At 56.1% G+C, this 21,080-nt stretch overlaps 1 protein-coding gene across 1 annotated transcript; it reads right to left on the minus strand.

Annotated features, from left to right (window-relative positions):
- Window positions 1–2,038: 2,038 nt before the first annotated feature.
- Window positions 2,039–20,353, minus strand: ATAD3C (ATPase family AAA domain containing 3C). Its single transcript, XM_054441245.1, has 13 exons — window positions 20,289–20,353; window positions 19,117–19,165; window positions 18,953–19,032; window positions 18,641–18,710; window positions 16,588–16,743; window positions 15,571–15,627; window positions 15,174–15,299; window positions 14,741–14,865; window positions 13,850–13,901; window positions 11,604–11,674; window positions 9,880–10,047; window positions 8,047–8,155; window positions 2,039–2,285 (listed from the first exon to the last, which is right to left on the minus strand). The coding sequence occupies exons 1-13, from the start codon at window positions 20,351–20,353 to the stop codon at window positions 2,139–2,141; spliced, it is 1,275 nt and encodes a 424-aa protein (XP_054297220.1). The 3' UTR covers window positions 2,039–2,138.
- Between the last annotated feature and the right edge of the window lie 727 nt (window positions 20,354–21,080).

A 21,080-nucleotide genomic window follows, 5' to 3' on the forward strand; every position in this document is an offset into this window, starting at 1 on the left:
TTCCCCTCTCTTGTCCAAGCGCTCGCCATTGCTTCATCTATGAGACAACCCCCTTCCATAGAAGTAAATTATCTAGCTGAGAAAAGTTTATATTTGAGTTCTACTTCTTTGGCGGCACAGAAAATTTACATATAACACAGTGAGCCGCTGAGATCTCATCACTGCACTCCAGTCTGGGCGACAGTGAAACTCTGTCTCAGAAAAAAACAAAAACAAAAAACAGAAGCCAGAAAATGCCGGCCAGGCACGGTGGCTCACACCCGTAATCCCAGCACTTTGGGAGGCCGAGGTGGGCAGATCACCTGAAAACAGAAGTTTGAGACCAGCCTGACCAACATGGTGAGACCCCCGTCTCTGCCAAAAATACAAAAATTAACCTGGGCATGGTGGCGTGCACCTGTAATCCCAGCTACTCCGGACGTTTAGTCATGAAAATTGCTTGAACCCTGTGTCACGCGCGTCCGTGTGAAGAGACCACCAAACAGGCTTTGTGTGAGCAACAAGGCTGTTTATTTCACCTGGGTGCGGGCGGGCTGAGTTCAAAAAGAGAGTCAGCAAAGGGTGGTGGATTATCATGAGTTCTTATAGATTTTGGGATGGGCGGGGGAGTTAGGGGCAATGTTTTGCGGGCAGGAGGTGGATCTCACAAAGTATATTCTCAAGGGTGGGGAGAATTACAAAGAACCTTCTTAAGGGTGGAGGAGATTGCAAAGTACATTGATCAGCGAGGGTGGGGCAGAAACAAATCACAATGGTGGAATGTCATCAGTTAAGGCTATTTTCACTTGTTTTGTGGGTCTTCAGTTGCTTCAGGCCATCTGGATGTATAAGTGCAGGTCACAGGCGATATGATGGCTTAGCTTGGGCCCAGAGGCCTGACACCCTGGAGGTGGAGGTTGCAGTGAGCCGAGATCCCACCACTGCACTCCACCCTGGGTGAGCAAGACTCCGTCGCCAAAAAAAAAAAAAAAAAAAAAAACAGGCCAGGCACGGCGGCTCAAGCCTGTAATCCCAACACTTTGGGAGGCCAAGACAGGAGGATTGCTTGAGCCCAGGAGTTGGAGACCAGCCTGGGCAACAAAGAGACCCCGTCTCTACTCAAAAAAATAGGAGAGGAGGAGAAAAACCAAATGAGTTCCCCAGCCATAGTCAGACGCCCCCGACCCCACCCCCACCCCACGGCTGTAACCAAGGTTTTGGTTATTTATTGAGAGGGTCTCACTCTGTCACCCAGGCTGGAGTGCAATGGTGCGATCTTGGCTCACTGCAACCTCTGCCTCCCATGCTCAGGCGATCCTCCTACCTCAGCCTCCAAGCCAAGAAGCTCGGACCACCAGCACGGGCTCACCTGGCCTTTTTTTTTTTTTTTTTTAAAGAGGGAGTTTGACTCTTTTTGCCCATGCTGCAGTGCAATCGCGTGGTCTCGGCTCAGTGCAACCTCCACTTCCCGGATTCAAGTGATTCTTCTGCCTCAGGCTCCTGAGTACCTGGGATTTCAAGCACCTGCCACCACGGCCAGCTAATTTTTGTAATTTTTTTTTTTAGGAGAGATGGGGTTTCACCATGTTGGCCAGGCTGGTGGAGGACACCTGACCTCAGGTGATCCACCCTCCTTGGCCTCACTGAGATTCCAGGCATGAGCCACCGCCCCCAGCCCCATCATCAAGGTTTGCAGGGACTAGCTGCAAAGCGGGGGTGGGGGTGCATCTGTTTGAAGACGCTGTGTCTGTTTCCTGTGCACTTCCTCCACCTTGTGTGTGGCCGGAGCCAGCTCTGGCGGAGGGGAGGGAGGCAAAGGGGCACCCGCGTCTGCACGGCCTCAGGATGGGGCATGGGCAGCCGGTCCCGGGCGGCATTCAGGCACCTGGCCCCGCCGTGGCAGGCACCTCATGTGAAGCCCACCCCTCTGTGGTTAAATTCTCCAGAAAGCTCCAGCCTCTGCCTTTTCTGTCACCTTTGACCCCAGGGGGACATTAGAGGGCCCCAAATCCCGCCCCGCGTCAGCCAATACACAGACACAGCCGTGTGGCCCTTGTGGGACTTTATTATGGGGAGTATTTTCTAAATGTGCAGGGCCGGAAAGGCAGGGGTGGGGGGGTCCACGGCCAGGCTCCCTGAGGTGTGGTCTCGCCATGGACTCAGGATGAGGGTTGCTCGTCCTCCGGCCCAGGCCTCTCCCCCTTCAGCCAGCGCATCATCTGCTGGTGCTGCTGGACAAAGTCTTGCACACAGGCGTCCATCATGGCCTCGGTCAGGACCCCGTCCTCGGAGGCATACGCCGTGGCCTAGTGGGGAGAGAGCGAGCTGAGGGAGGCCGCCATGGGAACCCCCCACCCCAAATGCACACCAGGGCCCCGAGGTGGGGAGGGGCCAAACCAGGGGCTCCAGGATGGCCTGAGGGTGAAACACAGGCTTCCTGCACCTTGGCAGAGCCCAGCACATGTGTGGACACCGGGGGCAGCCCCTGCAGTGCCCACAGCCCTGCCTGCGTCCTCAGCACTGCTGTTGCTCAATGACTTTCTAATAATAAAAAGCCCAAGGCGGAGCCTCACTGAGGGCCGACCCAGGGCAGCTTCCGAGAGGCAGGTGGGAATTGCAGACCCTCTGCGAGTCTCGGCCGTGGCCAGGCAGCGCCTCCGGGTCACAGTGCACCTGAGACCCTCAGCCCCTGACCCTCACAGGCCTCCAGGGCAGAGGCAGCTACTGCCCACCTTGGGACATCAAGGCCACCTCTGCCTCCATTTCCCTGTCCTCCTGGGCACAGGGCATGGCATCTAGCACGTGGAGGCTGGAGCTGCTGGGGCTGTGGCCCTCGGTGTGGCTTCAGGCAGCCTCAGGTCCAGCCCTTCTGCCACAGACAGGTCACTGTCCATCCCAATGCCAGCAAAGGGCATGGAGTCCCCAAGGGGAGGCACCCGTGGGTCACGGTGAGGGTGTGGGGACCCCCACTGGGCGCCATGCTCAGGAGCACACCAGGATGCCTGGAGGAAGCACAGGGCAGGGGACCCTTCCCAGACAGCTGAGTGGGTCCCTCGCCCCATCCCGGCTGTGTCTCCCAGAGGCAGGATTCATCTCACGGGGTGCAGGGGCAGCAGCACACCATCCTCCCACAACACCGTCACCACAACAGAACCTGCCATGGGGATGACCACGTGGTGCCCGTCCCCTCTGCCAGCGCCCACCCCTCGCCAAGCCACTGTGTGGGGAGACACTGACTGGAGCTGGACCATCACTGTGGGTCAGGGGCCCAGGAGTGCAGGAGACACTGACCAGAGCTGGACCACCACTGTGGGTCAGGGGCCCAGGAGCGCAGGAGACACTGACCAGAGCTGGACCGTCACTGTGAGTCAGGGGCCCGGGAGCACAGGAGACACTGACCAGAGCCGCACCACCACTGTGCATCAGGGGCCCGGGAGTGCTCAACATCATTTTTGGTCTTGAGCCCACCCAATAGAGGGCAAACATGTGCAGGGACCCTCAGGGTCCACCTGAGTGGCTGCACCTCACCCAGGGCCCAGCAGAGGAAAGGGGCTGAGCAGATGCTCACGGGGCCACCCCTCCAGGAATCACAGGACCTGGCAGGAGCCTACCAGAAGTGACAGCTAAATGTCATGTGGCCTCCTGGGTGGGATTCTGGGGCAAGACCCAGTTGTGGGTGGGGCCAACAGTGACACATGATGTTCACCATGTGGCAAGGCCCCGGGCCCGGGAGCTCTCTGTGCTACCCTTGCAATTTTTCTAGGAACCTAAAATCTTCAAGCTGTAAAAGGTGAAAGACAAGACCTGTACCTGAGTTCTTCACATGTGAATTCACAAAACATTAAGGAGAATCAGCACCACTCCTCAAACTCTTGGACAAATTGAACATTTCCTCACTCATCCTAGGAGGCCAGCATTACCCTCATATCAAAGCCAGACAAAGACACCACAAGAAAAATGACACGCCAATATCCCTGATGAGCATTGTTGGGAAAAGTCCTCAGCAAAATGAATTCAGCAGTATAGTAAAAGCATTCTACACCCTGACCAAGCAGGATTTATTCCTGGAATGCAAGGATAGTTCAACATATGAAAATCAATCAATGTTCCACATACGAAATGTTCAACATACAAAAATCAATCAATATCAGCAGAGTGGAGGAAGGAAACCACATGACCCTCTCAACTGTTGCAGGAAAAACATTTGGCCAAATACAACTTTTTTTTTTTTTTTTTTTTTTTTTTTGAGATGAAGTCTCGCTGTGTCGCCCAGGCATCTCAGCTCACTGCAACCACTGCCTCCCACGTTCACGCCATTCTCTTGCCTCAGCCACCTGAGTAGCTGGGACTACAGCTACCCGCCACCACACCCAGGTAATTTTTTATGTTTTTAGTAGAGACAGGGTTTCACACCATGTTAGCCAGGATGATCTCAATCTCCTGACCTCGTGACCCACCCGCCTCAGCCTCCCAATATGCTGGGATTACAGGCGTGAGCCACCGCACCCAGCCATTGTTTTTTGTTTTCTTGAGACAGAATTTTGCTCTTCTTGCCCAGGCTGGAGCACGATGGCACGATCTCGGCTCACTGCAATCTCTGCCTGCCGCATTCATGCGATTCTCCTGCCTCAGCTTCCCGAGTAGCTGGGATTACGGGTATGCACCACCACACTGAACTAATTTTGTATTTTTAGTAGAGACGGGGTTTCTCCTTGTTGGTCAGGCTGGCCTCGAACTACCAACCTCAGGTGATCCACCCACCTCACACTTTTATGATAAAAACACTCACCAAACCAAGAATTGAAGGATACACCCCAAACACAATGAAGGCCATATATCACAAGCCCACAGGTGACAACTCAGTGGTGAAAAACTGGAAGCTTTTCCTCTGAGTAAGGAACCAGGCAAGAATGCTTTACTGCTTCTATTCCACATACCACTGGAAGTTGTGGCCAGGGCCATTAGACAAGAAAAAGAAATCATCCAAACTGAAAAGGGAGAGGTAAAATCACCTGTTCTCAGATGACATCATCTTATATGTAGAAAATCCTAGAATCCATATTGGAAAAAACAACCCCTTGACATCAGCAAAGTTACAGGATACAAAATCAACAGCAAAAACAGCTGCAATTCTACATACTAACAATGAATAATCTTTTCTTTTCTTTTTTTTTTTTTTTTTTTTTGAGACAGTCTCACTGTGTCGCCTGGGCTGGAGTGCAGTGGCACAATCTCGGCTCACTACAAGCTCCGCCTCCAGGGTTCACGCCATTCTCCTGCCTCAGCCTCCCAAGTAGCTGGGACTACAGGTGCCTGCCACCATGCCCAGCTAATTTTTTGTATTTTTAGTAGAGACAGGGTTTCACCGTGTTAGGCAGGATGGTCTCGATCTCCTGACCTCATGATCTGCCCGCCTCGGCCTCCCAAAGTGCTGGGATTACAGGCGTGAGCCACCGCACCCGGCCCACAATGAATAATCTGAAAGGGAAATTATGAAACCATTTCCATTTACAAGAGCATCTGAAAGAATAAAATACTTGGAAATTCACTTAACCAAGAAGGTGAAAGACTTGTACAGTGAAAACTGGCCAGGCGTGGTGGCCCACACCTGAATCCCAGCACTTTGGGAGCCAGAGGCAGATGGATCACCTCATGTCAGGAGATCGAGACCAGCCTGGCCAACATGGCGAAACCCCGTCTCTACTAAAAATACAAAAATTAGCTGGGCATGTTGGCGCGTGCCTGTAATCCCAGTTACTCAGGAGGCTGAGTCAGGAGAATCACTTTAACCCAGGAGGCTAAGGTTGCAGTGAGTTAAGATCGCAACACTGCACTCCAGCCTGGGTGACAGAGCGAGACTCCATCTCAAAAAGACAAAATAAGAAGACCACACAATATTGCTGAGAGACATCAAAGCAACATAGAGACTAAATGCAATCCCTGTGAAAACCCCAATTATGTTTTACAAAAATAGGAAAACCATTCCTAAAATTCATATGGAATCTCAAGGGATCCTGAATAGCCCAGACTGGAGTTCAATGGCACCATCTCAGCTCACTGGAACCTCCGCCTCCAGGGTTCAAGCGATTCTCCTGCCTCAGCCTCCTGAGTAGCTGGGACTACAGGCACACACCACCATGCCCAGCTAAGTTTCATATTTTTAGTAGAGACAGGGTTTCACCATGTTGGCCCGGCTGGTCTTGAACTCCTGACCTCAGGCAATCCACCCACCTCAGCCTCCCAAAGTGCTAGGATGACAGGTGTGAGCCACCGTGCCCAGCACAAAAAGAAAAAAACTCTTGAAGGACAAAGTTGGTGCTGGGCGCGGTGGCTCACCACCACCGCTGTGAGCAGTGCAGGATGAGCGTCCTGATAAGGGACACCAGAGAGAGCTGAGTTGCTCTCTCTGCCACATGAGGACCCAGCAAAGAACACTCCACAGGGAGGGACCGAGCTGACACCCTGACCTTGGGCCTGTAGCCTTCAGAGCTGTGGGCACACACACCCCAGTGGTTATGGCAGGCCCAGCAGTCGACCACACTCCTGGTTGGTTGGTTTGTTTTTTGAGACAGTCTCACTCTGTTGCTCAGGCTGAAGTACAGTGGCACGATCTTGGCTCACCGCAACCTCCACTTCCTGGGTTCAAGTGATTCTCCTCCCTCAGCCTCTCGAGTAGCTGAGAATACAGGCATGCACCACCACCATGCCCGACCAACTTTTGTATTTTTAGTAGAGGTGGAGTTCGACATGTTGGCCAGGCTGGTCTCGAATTCCTGGCCTCAAGTGATTCTCTCTCCTTTGCCTCCCAGCATGCTGAGATTACAGGCATAAGCCACCGTGCCCAGTCCAAATTATTCTTATTTTTTAAGACAGGGTCTCGCTCTGTAACCCAGGCTGGAGTGTCGTGGCACAATCACAGCTCACTGCAGCCTCCGCCTCCTGGACTCAAGTAATCCTCCCACCTCAGCCTCCCAAGCAGCTGGCATTACAGGTATGCACCACTAGGTCTGGCTAATTTTTTTATTTTTTGTAGAGATGGGTTCTTGACTTGCTTTCCAGACTGGTCCTGAACTCCTGGCTTCAAATAATCTGACTGACTTGGCCTCCCCAAATGCTGGAAATACAAGCATCAGCCACCACCACACCCGGCCTCTGCTTTCTTAGTTGTGGAAACAGACCTGGTTCCAAGTGGGGACTGCCTGGAACAGAGACCTCAGCTGACCCACAAGGACGGGGTTTGAGATCTGGGGCTCTTTGTCACAGCAGCATAACCCAGCCTGTACTGACTAATGCAGCTCCCTACATACCCCAGCTCCAGCATTCAAATCAAGGTAATTAGCTACTTCATTAAGCTGTCACACATTAAAGCGCTGCTGGATCAAGGGACCAGGTTGTCACACAGACTCTCCGGACCCCAGAGGCAGCGATGCCTGTGCATGGCCTCTGCGCCTTCTGCCCCACAGACCTGGTTTTGCTTTTCTAGCAACCCCCAAAGACCAAAGCTTTCTGGATGGCCACGCCCACACTCCTGTGAGTCCCAGTTCCTCAGTCCTGGAGCAGCCATAGAGCTGCAGGAGGGGTGCCCCCGAAGAACAACTGGCTGTGGGACAATCAGAGGCCACTCCCACCCATGTGTCTGGGCCCATCAAGCAGGACCAAGCCAACGGACTTGGTCCAAGAAACACAATGTCCCTCCACCCCCACCACCAAACTCAGGTGGGGCTTGTCCTGATGACCATTCACACCGGGGGGGTGCCTGTCTGCCAAGGTGAGCATCAGAAGCCTCCCACCCCACCTGGCAGAGCCCGGGCCACTAGGATGCCGCACTGGCTTCCTGACCTGTCACCGTCAGCCACCGACATGGCCCCACCCTTCTTGCTGGAGCAGGTGCGTGCCACTGTGTGGAGCGGCCCAACTGGGGCGGGGGCCCCGTGTCACATCTGTGCACCGAAAACCCCTCAACAGAAGCTCCCGCATGACACCGGTGCTGGGACAGGCCTGGCGCAACCGAGCATCTCCACAGCAGCTGGGGTCCCGTCTGGGTGGGCGTGCCCGAGCCTGACTCACCTGCCAGGACACAGCCAGCTGTGCGATCTTCCAGCCCGACATGCCCTCCGTCAGCTGAGCGACCTCCGAGCACTTCCTCCCAAAGTCAAACTGGGCCAGCTTCAGGCGCCTGGGGAAGGAGGTCCCAAGTGGGCCGGCCGAGGCTGCGGATCCCACACCACGAGGTGGAGGCTGGAAGACAGGCAGCCAGGCAGACACCCATGCCAGATGCCCCCTTAGGAGGGACTCTACCTGTGACAACCAAGTTCCACCCCCTCCCTGATGCAAGCCAGGCCTGGGCTGAGCAGGAAGGGGGCAGCTGTGGGGCCTGGAGATGGTCACACCCCCCCCTCACACCAGCCCTGCCCGCTCAGCACCCCCGGGGCACATGGCCGTTATGTTGGCAGTGGCGGAGCCCTGAGTTCTAGCAAAAGCTTCTGCCTGGAGGCCACAGAAGCCGGGTCATGGTGCCAGAGCTACGAGCAGCCATGGGGTGGGGGAGCCCAGGGCAGGGGAGGGCATAGGGAAACTGAGGCCCGGAAAGCTGGGCTGGCATGGAGCAGGCGGCAGTGGAGGGGTCGGCAGGGGAGAACTAGGCTCTTTTTGGAACAGAGCAGCTTTTGTCGTCACTGGAGACAGCAGACATTTAGGTCAGGTGCACAGAAGGACTCAGAAACCGGAGACCTGGAGACGCCAAGAAGTGGAGCAGCCTCTGCTCATCTGGAGTGTTCCTGAGGCAGCTGGTGTGTGGCGCCAGGGCCCCTCATCACCTGGAGGGCTCTGCCCACCGTGCCTGCTGCACCCACCGCCAGCAACGGGGAGCCTGACAGCCTCAAGGCACATGTGCAGCAGGAGCCGCGCCCCACACCATGAGGCTCCAGGGCCGGGTGTGGCAGCTGGAGGGAGGCCAGGCCAGAAGCCAGCAGTGGACCATGAGGAGCCTCTCCCTCCAATCCCTACACGGGGGTCTCATGAGGAGCCTCTCCCTCCGGTCCTGACACGGGGGTCTCATGAGGAACCTCTCCCTCCAATCCCTACACGGGGGTCTCATGAGGAGCCTCTCCCTCCAATCCCTACACGGGGGTCTCATGAGGAGCCTCTCCCTCCAGTCCCGACATGGGGGTCTCATGAGGAGACTCTCCTTCGAATCCCGACATGGGAGTCTCAGAGCAACACTCCGCGTTGCGTCACCTCCCCTCACAGCCAGGGCGGCCTGGGGGTGGCCGAGCACAGGATTTCCTCACAGCCCTCCGCGTAGTGAAGAGGAACGTAAAAGAGGCCGGGCGCGGTGGCTCACATCTGTAATCCCTGCACTTTGGGAGGCTGAAGCGGGTGGATCGCCTGAGGTCACGGGTTCGAGACCAGCCTGGCCAACATGGTGAAACTGCATCTCCACAAAAATACAAAAAGTAGCCGGACATGGTCGTGGGCACCTGTAATCCCAACTACTCAGGAGGCTGATGCAGGAGAATGGCATGAACCCAGGAGGCAGGGGTTGCAGTCAGCCGAGATCGTGCCACTGCACTCCAGCCTGGGGGACAAGAGCGAGACTTCGCCTCAAAAAAAAAAAAAAAAAAAGTTAAAGGTTTGTAAGTGACAGTGGACTGTGCCTCCAAACTGGAAGACACGCCACCAGGCTGTTCTCAGGTGGGGATGAGGAAAGGGTGGCAGGACCTCCCTGGATGCAGCCTCTGGGACCCTTGGGGCCCACAGGGCTCCTGCACGAAACCGCAGGTCGGGGAGGTGGTGCCCACCCTGGAGACAGGGCCTGCTGGGTGTGTCCGGAGAAGAGGAGCAGGGGTGGACCCTGAGTGAGGGCCCCTGGATGGGGGGCTGGTGGGGCGGGACACTTACTGCTTTCCCTCTGTGGCCGGCTTAAGAACATACTTGTCAGGATACATTCTCACCAGGTGCGCCCGCTCCTCCTGCTGCGGCAGGTCGAAGTGGACCATCACGTCAATGCAGGCATTGATGGCCCAGTCGAACTGCTCGGGGTGGCAGCTGGCCAGGACCAGCATGAATCTGCAGGACGGGGACGGGGACGGGGACGGGGACGGGGACGGGGACGGAAACGCTGGGGCTGCCAGCCAAGCTGTCCCGAGGGCAAGGGGGCTCCTCAGCCCCCTCAGGGAGACTTTTTGGGAGAATCTAAAGCAGCAGCTTGTGAGCACAGGAAACACGGGGAGAACGCGGCCACAGCCCTGGTCACCAGCCTGCCTGCCCCACCATGCCCAGCTGTCCCCCCGCCCGGCTTCCTGGGCCTCTGTTCTCGCCCTGTGTGCCACTTCCCCACTGACCCTCGCCCAGCCTGATAGGCAGCGCGGGGAACACCACTCTCTCCTGCTACCTGAGCCGCACTGTGCTCGGAGCAGGGATGCGGGACCCAGAGTCCATGTCAAGATTACGGCCACGCTGGCCGGATGCAGTGGCTCACGCCTGTAATCCCAGAACTTTGGGAGGTCGAGGCGGGTGGATCACCTGAGGTCTGGAGTTCGACACCAGCCGACCAACATGGTGAAACCCCATCTCTACTAAAAAAGAAAAAATACAAAAAATTAGCCGGGTGTGGTGGTGCATGCCTGTAATCCCAGCTACTTGGGAGGCTGAGGTAGGAGAATCGCTTGAACCGCGGAGGCGGAGGTTGCAGTGAGCCAAGATCACGCCATTGCACCCCAGCCTGGGCAGAAAAAGCAAAAACTCCATCTCAAAAAAAAAAAAAAAAAAAAAAAAAAAAAAAATCACGGCCATGCAAGCCAGGAGCAGGACCTCCAGGGCCCGGGTTCAGCGGAGGCTCAGCAGGACCCCAGCCTTGCCTCTCTCGGAAGGACCCGAGTCAGGGCTCCAGGTAGCATCTACCGGCAGCAGCTGAGCCAGCAAGCCCAACGTGCCTGAGGAGTCAGCCACAGCCGACTGGCAGGACTTGATCCTCCGTGTGACACGTGACTGGGGCTGGAGGGGCCCAGGCGACCAAGAAAACTCAAAATTAGGGGATTTGGGAAGGACTAGGGAGCCTGGCCACGGGGCGGTCACCCTACCGGGGACCTCTGGGCGGCAGCCCACAGAGGCCACACAAAGTTGGGTGGGCCCCAAGCCTGGAGGGTGCAACCCTGGCCAGCATCCGGGCGGGGGACCAAGGCCCCAGGTTCCGCCCCGACACACAGGACCTGCTCGTGCCCAGCTTCCCATGGGAGCAAACGTGTCTCCATCTCCCACCCCAGGGCACCCACACCCTCCAAGGGAGACCCAGCAGAGCCTCACACGATGAGACCACCTCCCTTGCAGGCACAGGACCGCAGAAACCTAGGGGCACGGGGACCTGCAAGCTGGGGCGGCGCCGCACAGGGCTGTGAGGACAGGACTGACCCCAGCTCTGCCCGGGAGGCCCCCGCATGTTCCTCAGTGACACCCCGCGCTGTCCCGAGCTGGGCCGTTCCCGGGGGACATCCGAGGTGGGCACACTGAGGCCACGGCAGCTGCCCAGCACTGTGAGCCAGGGACCCTCAGGTCCCTCGGTGGGAACCAAGGACGACGGCTGCACAGCCGTGCCCGGGGGCCCAGGACCCGAGGGGCTCCCTGACTTGTTGCTGTGCTGGCCCGTGCGGTACAGGAAGGCGTTCAGTGTGGCCCTGAGGTCCTCGCTTATCTTCTCCTGCAGAGAGAAGTTTCCAGCCTTAGGCACCAGGAGCAAAGCCTTGTAAACAGCTACAGCAGAAAGTCCCGCAGGCCTCCCTCCTGCAGGGAGCAGGGACGTGGCGACACTTTCATGGATCTAAACTCAAAAGCCTGACCAGGGCCAGGGGCGGTGGCTCACGCACGTAATCCAGCATTTTGGGAGGCCGAGGCGGGCAGATCACCTGAGGTAGGGAGTTTGAGACCATCCTGGCCAACATGGTGAGACCCCGTCCCTATTAAAAATACAAAAATTAGCCAGACGTGGTGGCACACCTGTAGTACCAGCTACATGGGAGGCTGAGGCACGAGAATCACTTAAACCTGGGAGGCAGAGGTTGCAGCGAGCTGAAATTGCACCGCTGCACTCCAGCGTGGGCGACAGAGTAAGACTGTCTCCAGAAAAAAACAAAAAACAAAAAAAAACAAAAAAAAAAACAAAACAAAAAACCCTGACTGGGCGTGGGGGCTCATGTCTGTAATCCCAGAACTTCAGAAAGTCAAGGCGGGAGCATCTCTTTAGCTCAGAAGTTCGAGCCCAGCCTGGGCAATGAGGAGAAACTCCATCTCTACTAACATAACAAAAAAATTAGCTGGGGCTGGGCGCGATGGCTTATGCCTGTAATCCCAGCACTTTGGGAGGCCGAGGTAGGCAGATAACCTGAGGTCGGGAGTTCGGGACTAGCATGACCAAAATGGAGAAACCCAGTCTCTACTAAAAAAAATACAAAATGAGCTGGATGTGGTGGTGCATGACTGTAATCCCAGCTACTTGGGAGGCCAAGGCAGGAGAATCGCTTGAACCCAGGGGGCGGAGGTTGCGGTGAGCCAAGATCGCGCCATTGCACTCCAGCCTGGGCAACAAGAGCAAAACTCCATCTCAAAAAAAAAAAAAAAAAAAAAAAAAAAATTAGGCATGGCACTGTGCACCTGCAGTCCCAGCTACTCGGGCGGCTGAGGCAGGAGGATTGCTTGAGCTCGAGAGGTCGAGGCAACAGTGAGCTGTGATCATGCCACTGCACTCCAGCCTGGGCGACAGAGACCCTGTTTTAAAATAATAACTGTATGGCTGGGCGTGGTGGATCAGGCATGTAATCCCAGCATTTTGGGAGGCAGCAGCGGGCAGATCATTTGAGGTCAGGAGTTCTCAACCAGCCTGACCAACATAGTGAAACCCCATCTCTACTAAAAATACAAAAAACTTAACTGGGTGTGGTGGCAAACACCTGTAATCCCAGCTACTCAGGGGGCTGAGGCAGGAGACTAGCTTGAACCCAGGAGGCGGAGGTTGCAGCGAGCCAAGACTGCGCCACTGCAAGCCAGCTTAAGGGATAGAGTGAGACTTTGTCTCAAATAAATAAAAATAAAAATAGATTGGGTGCAGTGGCTCACACCTGTAATACCAGCACTTTGAGAGGCTGAGGTGGGTGCATTACAAGGTCAAGAGATCTAGACCATCATGGCCAACATGTTGAAACCCCATCTCTACTAAAAATACAAAAATTAGCTGGGTGTGGTGGCGGGTGCCTATAATCCCAGCTACTTGGGAGGATGAAGCAGGAGAATAGCTCGCACTGGGAAACAGAGGTTGCAGTGAGCCGAGATCATGCCACTGAACTCCACTCTGACAGAGCAAGGCACCATCTCAAAAACAAAACAAAACAAAACACCCTCAAAAGCCAAACCTTAACTTTAAGCTGACCTAAAAAAATGCTGTGTTTTTTGTTTTGTTTTTTTTTTTGAGACGGAGTCTCGCTGTGTTACCCAGGCTGGAGCACAGTAGCGCGATCTCGGCTCGCTGCAAGCTCCGCCTCCCGGGTTCACGCCATTCTCCTGCCTCAGCCTCCTGAGTAGCTGGGACTACAGGCGCCACCACCACACCCGGCTAATTTTTTTTGTATTTTTAGTAGAGACGGGGTTTCACCGTGTTAGCCAGGATGGTCTTAATCTCCTGACCTTATGATCTGCCTACCTCAGCCTCCCAAAGTGCTGGGATTACAGGCGTGAGCCTCCGCACCTGGCCAAAAATGCTGTGTTCTTCACACAAAACTTCGAGAAAAAGAAATTGAGCAGTGGGCTGCGGCCTGGCCCAGGATGAGAGCCGCACCCACCCCATCACCCTCCTGTGGCCAGGCAGAGGTTTAGTGTCACTCACAGTGGCTCGCTTCCGAAGGAAGGCGTCTGCTTCATCCACGAAGAGCAGGAGGCTGTGAATGAGAGGGAGGCCAACCGGGGCGAGAGTGACGCCAGGAGCAGCCCACAGCAGCATCCGGCCACGGCGGGAACAGGCTGAGCAGGCAGATCCCCACGGGGTCAGGCTCTGCCCCATCGGAGCCCTAAGTCCTGGACCCGACAGAAGCTGATCCACCCGGCCTATAGGCAGCTGACCACCGCCCGGCCTCAGAAGGCCCTGGGAAGCCAACCACACAGGAGGGCAACAGACTCCGCTCCACAGGCTTCACCCCCACCCTGCCCAGTGTAGCACTGGTGGCCGCTCAGAGTCCACGCCAGGGGCAGGGTCTTCTAAAGTGAAAGGTCAAAGGCCAGAGGGGAGGGTGCCAGCCATGAGGAACGTGGTGGCAACGAGGACAGCTGAGGCCGCAAGGGTGCCCAGGCTGTGCCCTGCGCGGGGTCACTGTGGGGCCTATTGAAGGGTGCGTGCCATGCTGTCTTCAGCTAACTTTCAAATGGTTCTACAAAAGGGAACCAGTGCCCACGTCCACCTGCACGCGTGTTGGAGGGAGGGCGGCTGTGGAGGAGCCTCCCCTGCAGCTGTGAAGACCCCTCTCCCCCTGCACCCACCCCACCTCCCTTCTGCCCTAAGTATCCCACTGGCAGCTTCCACACGCTGGGGGCCTCGTGTCCACCAGGGTCCACATTCAGGGGACTTTCCCTCCGAGGGACCCTCCACTGGGCCTCCTGCGTGGCCACAAGGACAGAGCTGCAGAAAGACAAGGTCCCCAAAAGACACCTGGACCCCCTTCCCGAGAACGCAGCCTGCTGGGCCGCAGCAAAGGGCCTGGTGCATGCTGTGGGGGCGTCTCACCCGCGCCGGCTGGTATTGGCCCAGTCAAAGAGCTTGTGCATGGCGGTCACGCCTTCCCGCCCCATGGGGGCCACGTCCCCGCCTGTCATGATGGCGTAGTCCATGCCTGAGTGCAGGGCGAGTTTCTGGACAGGAAGGGTGAGGGGAGACAGAACAGATGTTCCCTCCGCCTCTGCAAAGCCTGCACACTCTGCCTGGAGTGTGGAGCCCCTGCCGGCGTCCCTCCCTGGAAGCCACTGCCTGCCAGACAGGAGACGTCCCCTGCCTGGAAGATGGGAGGCGCTGCTGCCCACACCAGCACCCTGAGCCTACATGAGGGTGGGCAAAGGCCTAAGGGGGGTCCATTCCCCAGGCGGCTGAGCCCGCCAGACACCTGCAGGCAGGTGAGACCCCCAGAGGCCCCTGGCCCACCTGCGCAGCCAGGCACTCTCACCTTGGCAAACAGCGTCTTCCCGGTGCCTGGTGGCCCGTACAGCAGGACATTCCCGTACAGGCCCCGGTTCTTCTTGGTGTTCCTTGTTGCTATGGCAATGTCGCGCACCCGTGCTTCCAGGCTGGGCTGCCGGGGAAGACGGGGGCTTGGGGGACACACTCTGCACCCACGGAAGCCTCGGGGGCAGGGGTTGCGGGAATGCCCGGGTGCGGACTCCGCTCCTCGGAGAGCCGCCCAGCTCACGGGCAGCCTATCTATCCCCGGCACGATCCCAGCAGTCGCATATCAGGAGCCAGAAGTTCCTGGGTGCCACCACAAGCGCCAGCAAGGGCCACAGCCCGGCCCAGCTGCGGGGTCCCCTCCCTGCACCTCCCCGGTCCCAGGCACACCGACTTACACTGAGCACAACACCCTCCAGCGCGTCCTGGGGTCGACTGAGGAGCCGCCGGCTGACCTGCCAGAGAGGAAGGAGAAGCACCATTGGGTCACCTGCCACAGCCACGGGACAGCCACCAATGCACAGACACGCTCGGTAACACACAGAAACGGAGCTGCCCTGAAGCACAGCCAGGACTGGCCCGGAGCTGGAACCCCACCCCACCGGGAGACTGGGTGTCTGTTGCAGGGATTGGGGGCATTTTTCGGTTCCTTATCGGCTTCTCTTTTTTCTGTTTTTTTTTTTTTTTTTTTTTTTTTTTGAGACGGAGTCTGGCTCTCTCGCCCAGGCTGGAATGCAGTGGTGTGATCTCGGCTCACTGCAAGCTCCGCCTCCCGGGTTCACGCCATTCTCCTGCCTCAGCCTCCCGAGTAGCTGGGACTACAGGCGCCCGCCACCACGCCCAGCCAATTTTTTGTATTTTTTTTAGTAGAGACAGGGTTTCACCGTGTTAGCCAGGATGGTCTCGATGTCCTGACCTCATGATCCACCTGCCTTGGCCTCCCAAAGTGCTGGGATTACAAGCGTGAGCCACCGCACCCTGCCAGCTTTCATTTTCTTAACCACCCACCGAGTGACCTGTGGAGACCCCGCCACCCCCATGTGGAAAGCAGGCACCTTGGGGGCTGGCAAGTGGCACGGCTCCCCAGGGAGGCCGCCAGACACAGTGGCCTGTAGCAGCTTCCCTGACAGATGGCCGCACACCCAAGTCCTGGGACTTGCAAGAATCCCGATGTGCTCCCAGTCCCCATCAAGAGCCCTGAGCAGGGGAGACTGAGGCAGACGGGGGAAGGGTCTCACTGATGCAGACCCCTAAGGTACAGTGCCAGACAGGAAAACCCACCTGTGAATCAGCGTGCAGGTGCCCGTTATCTGGGGAAATGGAAGGGACAGGAGCGTATGCATGGGCTGTGCTCGTGGGGCAGAAGGGACTCAGCCAGGAACTGCACTCAGGGAGGGCCAGGCCCGCGCCGCTACCTGGATGGGGTGCCGCAGCGCCTCCAGCACCGTGATGCGGGACGTCTCCCTCACCAGGGACGGCTTCCCCAGCCGAGCTTCGATGAAGCGACCGGCGACAAGCGTGGCATTCTTGGCTGAGTAGACCCCGACAGCCAGCAGCGTCAGCCCAGCCACCTGCAGCAGAGACACCGCACTGGCGCACCGGCCCCCACCCTCCCTCCCTCCTAGAGTGGGAGATGCACGGGGCTGCCCCCACCCTCTCTCCGCCCGAGGGAGAAGCACGGGGCCGTGCGCTGGCCCCACAGGAACCCGAATTCCCGGCCCTGAATCCCACAGCCACGTGGTTACAGGAGGCAGGTGGGGCAGTCATAGCGCCCTCACTCAGGGCCATTTTCTCTGCAACTGGCAGCATAAATCCTACAAAGCACCGGTCGCTGAGCAGGGCCCTGGGCAGACCCAGCCGGATATGTCACAGGGCTACACCCTCTGGTACATTCTTGGCCACTAAAAATGGTACTTTATTCCTGGAAAACAAGACTAACCGGAAACCTGTAACTCGTTTTAAAAATCGATTAGGCCGGCTGGGCGCAATAGCTCAGGTCTGTAATCCCAGCACTTTGGGAGGCTGAGGCAGGCAGATCACCTGAGGTCAAGAGTTGAAGACCAGCCTAACCCACATGGAGAAACCCTGTCTCTACTAAAAATACAAAAAGTTAGCTGGCCCTGATGGCACATGCCTGTAATCTCAGCTACTTGGGAGGCTGAGGCAGGAGAATCACTTGAACCCGTGAGGCGGAGGTTGCAGTGAGCCCAGACCGCGCCATCACACTCAAGCCTGGGCAACAACAGTGAAACTCCATCTCAAAAAAAAAAAAAAATGGTTTATGCCAGGCCTGGTGGCTCATTCCTGTAATCCCAGCACTTTGGGTGGCCAAGATGGGCAGATCACTTGAGACCAGGAGTTCACAACCAGCCTGGCCAACATGGTAAAACCCCATCCCTACTAAAAATACAAAAACTGGCCAGGCATGGTTGTACACATCTGTAATCATAGCACTTTCTGAGGCCAAGGCAGGTGGATCACCTGAGGTCAGGAGTTCGAGACCATCCTGGCCAACAGGGTGAAACCCCGTCTCCACCAAAATAGAAAAATTAGCCGGGCATGGTGACCTGCACCTGTAATCCTGGCAACACGAGAGGCTGAGGCAGGAGAATCGCTTGAACCCGGGAGGCGCAGGTTGCAGTGAGCCGAGGTGGCGCCACTGCACTCCAGCCTGGGAGACAGAGTGAGACCCTGTCTCTAAATACAAACAAAAGCCAACGGTGCATTAAGCAGCTCCCTCATGTCCTCATGTGACACCGTCTCACCAACATGGCGGCAACACCACCTGTGACATTCACTGTCACACTGACAAGGCTACCGGCAGGCGCTGTAGACACAGCACTGGGCACCGGCACCACGGCAGAGCAAGTGCCCACTGAGTGCCGGGCACCTACTGTGCGCTGGGCAGGGGGGCACGGAGGACGCAGCCATGTGCGACGTGGTGTGTCACCACATCAGGCCGGAGCCTGGGCACAAAAGAGTGAGGCTTTAAAGGAGAGAGAAATTTGTGAACATGGAACTCTCAGGGTTTTCTGAGGAATAAAGAGAGTTTTTGCAAAATGGAGTCAGGGTCGCCTTCTGTTTTTTCTTTCTTTTTTTTTTTTGAGAAGGAGCCTCGCTCTGTCCCAAGGTTGGAGTGCAATGAGGGGATCTCGGCTCACTGCAACCTCTGCCTCCCGGGTTCAAGTGATTCTCCTACCTCTGCCTCCTGAGTAGCTGGGACTACACGCACGTGCCATGTGTAGAGATGGGGTCTCACTGTGTGGCCCAGACTGGCAACTGCATTTTCTTCTCCCAGCTCAAGGAGGGAGGAGCAGCCCCTACCAGCAGGTCCACTTTGGGCTTGTTCCGTGCTGGGAGAGCGCCAGGACCTGTGCAAAGCCAGCAGGGACAGGACCTGGGGCTCCAGGAGGCCCCCACATGCTGCTCCTCAGCCACCTGCCAGCCCTGTTTTATGTGTATGTTTACCGTGGCTGTCACTTTGTCCCAGTCTGTCACAAAGGCACGGAATCCTTCCCCAAACAAGGTGCCAGCCGTCCTGCGGGGAAAGCAGTGGTGTGACCAGGAGGGAAACAAAGACCCACGCCACATAGCAAAAGCAGGTTGAGGGTGAGGCCCTGACACAGCAGCCCGGTCCTGCCAGGATGGGGGGGCAGTGCCCCCACCAAGGAGCCAGCCTACAGTGGCCAGACCTGGGAGAGCTGGAGAGCGCCCTGGGACCAGCGACTCACACCTGCGGGGGCTCCATCTGCGGCTGGCCCGGGCCTGGGCAGCACTCACCTGATGGACTCCAAGAAGGTCTGATGGTGCTTCTGCACGGACTCCTCCTGCTTCCGTAAATTCTCCTCATTGAGAAGTTGCTGAGAAGCCGCAGGAAAAGAGAAAGGTCTTTAAAACCAGAAAAATGCTCAACACCAATCCAGAGGTTGTGCCTGCCCCAGGACTGCAGGGCTCCAAGCGTTCCGGGCACCTGGGGGCTGCAGACGCCACACCCTGACACAGACACGGGTGACGTCGGCCGGGACGGCAGTCGCTGAGAGGCTGGGTTCAGGGGCCCAAACTCCCCAGCGGCAGAAACAGCCCCTGCTGTGGCTTCCCTGACAAGGGCCACTGCGGGCCGACCTCCCAACACCACTGCCCTGATTCAGGCTGCGCTTAAGGAAGCCTCGACATTTGGGTGTCCTGGGACAGAAGTACGTATTCTCCGAGCTGCTGAGGCCTAAGCATCAGGTCTCAAAATTTTCTGGGATGAGTTTTCCCATCACAAAATTTTACCATAAAAATCTTCTGGCCAGGCTCGGAGGCCCATTGAGAAAATATGTAGGACCTTAGGAAGTTAATCATAAATGGGATTAAAGAATCCGTGCTGCGAACCCAGAATCTTACCCGAATATTTAACATACAGCAGGGAAAAGATAAAGGGCCTGTAACATAATTTTTAGACAGATTAAAAGAACGAGAAAATCTGCTGGTCAAGGTGTCGAGGATCCTCTTGGGCAAGGAATTTGTCACTAACAATTGGCCAGATATTAACCACAAATTACAAAAGAAAGAACTAGAAAAATAAGCCTATAGAAGATATTCTAGAAGGAAAAAAAATCTTAGAGGAAAGAGAAAGACTGACAGAGGGAACACAGAAAGTCAGAGAGAGAGAGACAGAGTCAAAGAGAGAGACAGAGAGAGAGACACAGAGTTAAAGAGAGAGGGAGAGACAGAGAGAGAGAGAAAGAGACAGAGTTAAAGAGAAAGAGAAAAGGAGAGATAGACGTAGTCAAGAAAGAGCAACGTGCCCCATTCTTTTAAAAGCCAGAGTACGCCCGGCGTGGCGGCTCACGCCTGTAATCCCAGCACTTTGGGAGGCCGAGGCGGGCAGATCACGAGGTCAGGAGATCATCCTGGTTAATATGGTGAAACCGTGTCTCTACTAAAAATACAAAAAATTAGCCGGGCACGGTGGTGGAAGCCTGTAATCCCAGCTACTCGGGAGGCTGAGGCAGGAGAATTGCTTGAACTCAGGAGAGACGGAGGTTGCAGTGAGCCGACACAGTGCCACTGCACTCCAGCCTCGGCGACAAATGAGACTGTGTCTCAAAAAATAAAAAAAAGAAATACTTACCGAAAGGCATGGAGGCCACTGACAACAATCCTTAATGTGGTAACCCACGGACGGCCGTAGTGCATTACGGGATGACACTTATTTAAAGATAGTTCCTCCCAGGTGATTCGAGGAAAAAGACACAATGCGTAATCAGTAACTAACAGGAAAAACTCTTGTGGAAATAGAGTTAAGAGGCTGGGCTCTGTGGCTCACACCTGTAATCCCTGCACTCTGGGAGGCTGAGGCGAGTGTGGATCACCTGAGGGCAGGATCACCTGAGGTCAGGAGTTCGAGAGCAGCCTGGTCAACATGGTGAAACCTCGTCTCTACTAAAAATACAAAAATTAGCTGGGCGTAGTGGCGAACTACTCAGGATGCTGAGGCAGGAGAATTGCTTAAACTCAGGAGGTGGAGGTTGCAGTGAGCCGAGATCACGCCATTGTACTCCAGCCTGGGCAACAGAGTAAGACTCTGTCTCAAAAAATAAAACATAAAAAAATAGAGTTAAGAAAGTTTCCTAATAATTGGTCTGCTCAAGCATGTGAGCTGTTTGCACTCAGCCAAGCCTTAAAGTACTTACAGAACCAGGAAGGCACCATCTATACCAATTCTAAGTATGCCTTTTAACTGGCTTTTTTTGTTGTTGTTTGAGACGGAGTCTCGCTCTGTGGCCCAGGCTGGAGTGCAGTGGCGTGATCTCGGCTCCCTGCAAGCTCCACCTCCAGGTTCCTGCCATTCTCCTGCCTCAGCCTCCTGAGTAGGTGGGACTACAGGCGCCCACCACCACGCCTGGCTAATTTTTTGTATTTT

The sequence above is a fragment of the Pongo pygmaeus genome, chromosome 1 (assembly GCF_028885625.2).
Source record: "Pongo pygmaeus isolate AG05252 chromosome 1, NHGRI_mPonPyg2-v2.0_pri, whole genome shotgun sequence".
Taxonomy (NCBI): domain Eukaryota; kingdom Metazoa; phylum Chordata; class Mammalia; order Primates; family Hominidae; genus Pongo; species Pongo pygmaeus.